The sequence below is a fragment of the Triticum dicoccoides genome, chromosome 5A (assembly GCF_002162155.2).
Source record: "Triticum dicoccoides isolate Atlit2015 ecotype Zavitan chromosome 5A, WEW_v2.0, whole genome shotgun sequence".
Taxonomy (NCBI): Eukaryota; Viridiplantae; Streptophyta; class Magnoliopsida; order Poales; family Poaceae; genus Triticum; species Triticum dicoccoides.
Window position 1 is genome coordinate 639,393,315 of NC_041388.1, and position 7,673 is coordinate 639,400,987.

The 7,673-nt window shown below is 40.2% G+C and overlaps 1 protein-coding gene across 1 annotated transcript; it reads right to left on the reverse strand.

Annotated features, from left to right (window-relative positions):
* Positions 1-612: 612 nt before the first annotated feature.
* On the reverse strand, positions 613-1,931 carry LOC119298223 (two-component response regulator ORR42-like). The gene is made up of 3 exons (XM_037575705.1): positions 1,823-1,931; positions 1,040-1,261; positions 613-915 (listed from the first exon to the last, which is right to left on the reverse strand). Exons 2-3 carry the CDS (start codon positions 1,253-1,255, stop codon positions 727-729), a joined length of 405 nt encoding a protein of 134 aa, XP_037431602.1. The 5' UTR covers positions 1,256-1,261; positions 1,823-1,931; the 3' UTR covers positions 613-726.
* Positions 1,932-7,673: the final 5,742 nt, after the last annotated feature.

Consider the following 7,673-nt stretch of genomic DNA (forward strand, 5'->3'; position numbering starts at 1 on the left):
TCCTTCACCATGCAAAAAATCCTCCACTCTCTGCCCACGTAAATATGGCAAATGAATATGGGGAGATTTTATACACACACATTAATGATGCACATCTTTGGAAATGCAATATTTATGGCGTATGCGACGACAAAGGGATGTGTTGGGTAGCACGAGATAATGGATGTGAGATTAGGAAAGGCTGATGGGACGAAGAGCAACGACGGTGTAGAGGATCATGCGAGAGAGGCACTCAAGGAAGGAGGGAGGGATAAGTAGGTTTATAAATATTTATAAATGAAAATATATTACAAAATTATTTGTGGAGGTTTATGAACGCAAGGACGTACTTCAGAGTATCATGTTAAAAATCAATGTCTCACGAAATGTGAAAACAATGTCAATTAGCTTTGAGCCTCTCTCCTACAAATTACGCAAAACATACCCTCGATTAAAGTTGGCAAATAAATTATGTAACTATTTCTTTCGAGTATTTGTTTATCAAAGTGATAATGGACAAAACATTGCGCCCTATTTATATTGGTGCCAATCAATAAATATGTCAATGCCTTGGAATCAGGGGTAGCGTCTCATGTTCTTCTTGCTTAGAACGAACGAACTTTAACATCAATCTTTAAAAATGATACAACACAATGAAACTAAACAACACGACAATGCATACATAAGAAAACATAGTTCCAGGAGCAGAAAAACATTTCCTCCATCGCTCAAGGAAGTTGGATTGTGCTAGACCATGGTGTTCTTCTTCTTGTTCATGACTTCCTTAATTATAGACTCGAGATCCTGAACCTTGATTGGTTTGGGCACAAAAACATCAGCACCAGCACTTATGAACACCTCCATGGCATCGTCATCAGCTGACATCCCAACAATCTTCACATCAGTTTCCCCCATAGCACGAATCTTTACAACTGCCTGTTAAGCAACACAACAAAAGAATTTTTAGTTTATTTTCAAACTTAAAACAAGGACTTATGTTCAGATCAATACATTTCTAAAAATTGTAAAACATTGAAAATCCAAAGGGGAAGCTAAGCACCTCAGGACTAGTCATGATGGGCATGTCCTTATCATAAAAAATAATGTCAAACTTCTTCCCCTCAAGGAATAGGTCAACTGCTTCTTTTCCATTCACGGCAAGAGTAATCTCACATTGAAAATTACGTAACTTTGCCGAGAGGACCATCCTTTGAACTGTGGTGTCCTCAACAACTAGGGCCTTCATAAAGGAGGATCCTTGGGCCTTGGATGCCATGATCAGCTAAACAAATTTGAAAATAGAACAAAGAATTAGTTATTCCCAATAGGATAAGGAAATTAGTTATTCCCTTACACACTCATGCCAAATACACAAAGGAGATTGTTATTCTTGAAAAGAGTCAACACAAAAATATAATATTACTCAGTGACATCATAGTTTCACTAATATAGAAGTCCCAAAACATGATGAAAAGTAACAGAAGAAATCTGGTACCTTCCGTCATATAGATTGATCGATTGTTATATGCATGATTAATTTTGCATGTTCTTTCTATTTATGAAATCATGTTGCTCCAAAAATAGATGCAGCCAAATAAGATCAACATAGAAAATAAACCATCAAATGGCAGCACGTATATATAGAGAGGCATAAACATGGATGTCAACACAAGTGTACTATATAGATCAAATGAACTACTTACACCATACACATATATAACCTCACCTCTTGTAAACTCGTGTATATAATACATGGATACAAAAACTATAAAGGGTGGATAATGGAAAAAGATCAAGAAACAAAGTATGGAATAGGGATATGAAGGCTAAGGCTAGAACATACAGTGGAGGAGATGGAGGACGAGGCATTCGAGGAGGAAGAGAATGGAGATCTTTCCGCTCTTGCTGCTTGACTGCTTGCTGCCAGTGTGCCTTGTACCCCGATTATGTTGTGTTATATATAGCGGGCCGAAGGGGAGAATTAGCTCATGGCTAGCCAATCTCCATTACCTTCATGATGCAAAAATCCGCACCGCTCTCCACTCAAATAAATATGGCAAACCAATATTGGAAGATTTTATTAAATAATGATCCATCTTTCTAGATACGCAATATTGCCAGCTTCTATATTTATAGAGGGGTGTGTTGAGTAGCATGAGAGAGGTGATGGAGGGTGGATGGGAAGAAGCAACGTCAAAGTAGAGTATCGGGGGAGAGTGATGATCATCGGTGGGTGGGATAAGAAGGATTATAAATGTTCATATATTGAAATATATTGCATAAATGCAAGGAAATGCTTTATAGTAACATGTTAAAAACAATATATCACAAAATATTAGGAAATCTAAAGAGATCCTCACCTTTCTCCTATGAATTATGCAAAAACAATATTAAACTCATTAAATAAATATATCTAACTATTTACTTTTTTGATATTTGTTTATATATGTGTCAATGGGAAATATGCATGCTACTTATTACATTGCATAGTGTCATTTTATATGTCTCCAATGTATCTATAGCACCTTGTTTGGGTGCAGTGAAGTACCACTCTATCCAGATAGACAGCCGCACACGCCACCACAAGAAATCAACTTGGTGTATCCAAGAGTAAAAGGATAGAAAACATTGAACAAAAGAGTGCTTTATTGATCCACAAAACTTTACAACGTCGACTTACAAGGCTCCAAGTCTCAACAATGTACTGAGGTCAGAGCAGTCACTACAAAAAAGACACATATGTGACATTATCACCCAAATGAAAACTTGTTCTGTCATGGAAGTGACACTTGCATAATGATAATTGTGAAAAAAACACATATCATCGTAAATGTGTTGGGCTCATACTTCTATGGCAAAAAGTTATGACAAAAATGGGTTTTTCGTCCTGGGCGCATTGGAGTCGCACATGCATGACATTCTTTGGGTCGTCCATGATGTAAAAGATCATGGTAGAAGTGAGGCCGAGAATTTTTTGGGTATTTCCTAGTACATAGTGGGAAATCGGTTGGTGGTCAGGCCCGGGGGATGCGGTACCAACACTTCGAGGCCCACATATATGACTTGCTATCGCTCGACCCATTGTTTAGCCCCATGTTTTTTGTGTCCCAGTTTCTCCTTGGGTTAAAGGATGAGCTGCGACTAGTGTCCGCCTCCTGGCCCTAAGTTACATCACACGAGTGATAACCCACAAGTATAGGGGATTGTTTTTAGTATTTTTTTATAAATAAGAGTGTCAAACCCAATGAGGATCTAAAGGTAGAACAAATATTCTCTCAAGTTCTATCGACCACTGATACAATTCTACGCACTTTAACGTTTGCTTTACCTAGAACAAGTATGGAACTATTTTATAGGTGTGATTCTAGAACTACTTTGCAAGAATAAAACTACGAGTACTTTGCGAGATAGTAAAAGTTGGTTGTTTAGTAGAAAGTTTTTGTCACACAAGAAAGTTATTTGTCCCTAGGCAATTGATAACTAGACTGGTAATCATTATTGCAATTTTATATGAGGGAGAGGCATGAGCTAATATACTTTCCATACTTGGATCATTTGCACTTCTGATTGGAACTCTAGTGAACATCTGCAACTACTAAAGATCATTAAGGTAAAACCCAACCATAGCATTATGTATCAATTTCTCTTTACTCCCATACGTAACAACCCACTTACTCGGGTATAAATTTCTGACACTCTCGTCACCCACTATAAGAGAATCATGAACGTATTGCAACACCCTATAGTAGCGATCCCTCATGTTTGCGCGACATGGAGGGCACCATAGGACAACAACAAAAATAATATACAACTCAAACCAATCATGATCATCAATCAACCCATAGGACAAAACAGACCTACTCAAACATCATTGGATAACCACATATCATTGGATAATAATATATACTGTTGAGAACCATGTTTAAGTAGAAAATTGCTGCGGGAATACAGAGGTGACACCACTGCATAGAGGGGGAGAAAGTTGGTGTTGACGGTAGCAAGGTTGTTGGTGTAGATCACCGTTACGATCCTTGTCTCGGCGATGCTCCGACGCCACCGGGAGAGAGTGGGAGAGATCCTCCCTCCTTCTTCTTCCTTGTCCTCCCCCTAGATGGAAGGAGGGTGTCCCCTCTGGAACATGGCCTCCATGGCGGCGGAGGGGCGAGAGCCCCACCGAGATTGGATCTCTCTCTCTCTGTTCTCTTCTGTTTCGCCTTCCTTTTTTTATCTCTTCACCATTTCTTCAATTCGCGGAGATACATAACTCCGATTGGGCTAAAGAAGGGCAACAACCGCCTTACGAGGTGCCCACTACCCATCAAGGAGCGCCACCCCCTAGCACGCCCTGGTGCCCAGTGGGCCCCTCGAGCTATTGAAAATATGCCCTAGAGGCAATAATATTGTATTATTATATTTCCGCTATTCATAATTAAGAGTTTATATTTCATTATATAACTGCTATGATCCTGGAATATGTGATTAAGTGGAAAACTCATATGCATGTCTGAAATGATAAATGGTAAACAATAGATTCCCGGTCTCGCCTCTAAGACCGGCTCAAGTGTTTTCTAGTGATCATGTTTTTCGGATATTAGGATATTGTTAAGTGTAATGATAGTCCTAAAACAACATTGAGGGTATGACATTAGAAGAATGATCATATTGAATCGATCCAAATACTTGTCTATTATACTATGTGACCATATCATCTGAAATCATCTTATATAACACAGAGTGTTAGCATGTGTTTTAGTTCCTCATACCATGAGAGTGTTTCGGTCACCTTCCTACCGGATGGTGGGCTTTGGGGTTTCTCAAACGTCATCTGTAACAAGGTGATCATAACGACAACTTTCAGGCTCATCGGAATGTTTGACAAGTGACCAGATAGCTCGAGAGTGGGATTTGCTCCTCCGGCGATGGAGAGATATTCTTAGGAGCCTCTTGCTGTGATGGCATACATCATCGTCTGGCCGGACGCAGGTGACTACGTCATGGGGATACCAGAACAAGTCAACGAGAAAGAAGAACAAAACCGATAACGGACGCAACAATATAGTGAGCATGGTGATGACTCAAGAGGATACCTATGCACACCGGGTTTTTTAAAGTATTACAAAGCAAAGGGAACATCACATGATAATCAAAGGTTCACTCGAATATCATTCGTATAATCATAGGGACCAATATGGATGTCCACGGTTCCGCTATCGGTCATTGAACGAAAGGGTTTTCGTTCGTGTCTATGGTTACCAAACCTACGGGGTCACAAGCTTAAGGAAATCATGATCTATTGAGTGTTAGCAGGACGGGATTAATAAGAATATATTTGCGAAATTTTTTCATTAATATCCAAAATAGTTCCGAGAGGTTCCGGAAGCGTTCCGGGGTCACCGGAAGGGTTTCGGTAAATACCGGGTATTACCGATTAATATATATATGTGGAAAATGTTTCCAGAGATGTTAAATTATATATATTATGCTCTAAAATGGTTAGAACAAAAAAATTAATTTAATATGAACGGGCCAAATAAGGCCAAGAGGTGGAGAAGAAGTTGGGCCACAAGGGCCCAACAAGACAGGCGCCCCCCTTTCCAAAGGGGGGAGTCCTACTCCCCCTCCCTTGGACGGCACCCCAAGGGGCCTCTTTACCCCTTGGTGGCAGCCCGCTCTTCCCCCCAATCCTATATATACTAGAGGATTTCCACCCTATGTAAACACAAGTATTGGAGCCTCCTTTAGTTGATCTAGTGCACGTTCTAGTTGGTCCTATTTGACTAATTAAAGAGATCCCTAGCCACCTATAATCCTCATAATTAGAAGGCCCGTGTGGTTCTCATATCCTCCCTCTAATTCTCCGGCGACGATTAGCTCTGGACAACGAAGCATTGCTGGATCATGGAGACCGTACGCTTGCAACCAAGTAGAGAGGCCGTGCTTTCAGTCTTCTGTTTGAGCGATCTTTCGTGGGCGGTTCGTGGGGTCCTCATCAATGTTTGAGGGACTTCAAGTACGATCTACACCGACTCGTCTACTTCCACTGCACTCCTGGAGTCGGTAACGATCATTGATCACAACCCGTTATGCATCTTCATATTGTTCTTGGGTGTTCGTAGGGCGATTTTTTTGTTTTGTACTACATTTCCCAACACGAGCATCATCTTGTGTTGATTCTTCTTCCAAGAATTCACATATATTCCAAAAAAATCTCCGTAAAGTTTTATCATGTTTGGACTTTGTTTGATATGCATATACGGCGAAACAAAAAATGCAACAAACAGGAACTGTCACTGGGCACTGGATCAATATGCTAGTCCAATAAATCATATAAATTGTTGCCAAAACTATGGGAAAGTTGTATAATATTAGCATGGAATTTTCAAAATTTATAGATACGACGGAGACGTATCAGCATCCCCAACCTTAATTCCTGCTCGTCCGCAAGTAGGTAAATGATAAAAAAGATAATTTCTGATGTGGAATGCTACCTAGCATAATCTTAAACATATATCTAATCATGGCATGAATATTAAGACATGGGTGATTCAAAGCAATAGTCTATAATTTGACATAAAGACATCAATACTCAGGCATCCCAACAAACAATCATGTCTTTCAAAATATCAATGTTAAAGAATGTTATCCCTACAAAATCATATAGTCTTGTCATGCTCCATCTTCTTAACACAAAGTATTTATCATGCAAAACCCTGATGAGAAGCCGAGCAATTGGTTCACACTTTGTAATGCGCTTCAGCTTTTTCAACCCCCACGCAATACATCAGTGCAAGCCATGGATATAGCACTATCAATGGAATAGAGTATGATGATAGGGGTAAACATAGAGATGCCAGAAAAGTAAGAAAGTCTCACATCGATGCGACAAATCAACGGGCTATGGAGATGCCCATCAATTGATATCAATGCGAGGAGTAGGGATTTCCATGCAACAGATGCACTGAGAGCTATATGTATGAAGGCTCAAACTGAAAACTAACTGGGTGTGCATCTAACTCTATAATGAAAACTTCCCACTAGTATTTGAAAGTGACAACATAGGAGACTCTCTATATGAAAAACATGGTGCTACTTTGAAGCACAACTGTAGAATTAGCATGCCCCTTCTCTCTTTTTCTCTCATTTTTTTTCTTTTTTTCCTTTTTTCTTGGGCTCTTTTTGGCCTCACTTTTTTCTCCATTTTCTTTTTGTCCGGAGTCTCAACCCGACTTGTGGGGGAATCATAGCTGCCGTCATCCTTTCCTCACTCGGACATGCTCTAATAATGATGATCATTGTCAGTGTCAAAACCGGTGGATCTCGGGTAGGGGGTCCCAAACTGTGCGTCTAGGCCGGATGGTAACAGGAGGCAGGGGACACGAAGTTTTACCCAGGTTCGGGCCCTCTCGATGGAGTTAAAACTCTACGTCTTGCTTGATTAATATTGATGATATGGGTATTACAAGAGTTGATCTACCACGAGATCAGAGAGGCTAAATCCTAGAAGCTAGCCTATGGTATGATTGTTGATGTGTATGTTGTCCTATGGACTAAAAACCTCCGGTTTATATATACACCGGAGAGGGTTAGGGTTACATAAAGTCGGTTACAATGGTAGGAGATCTGATCATCCGCATCGCCAAGCTTGCCTTCCACGCCAAGGAAAGTCCCTTCCGGACACGGGACGGAGTCTTCAA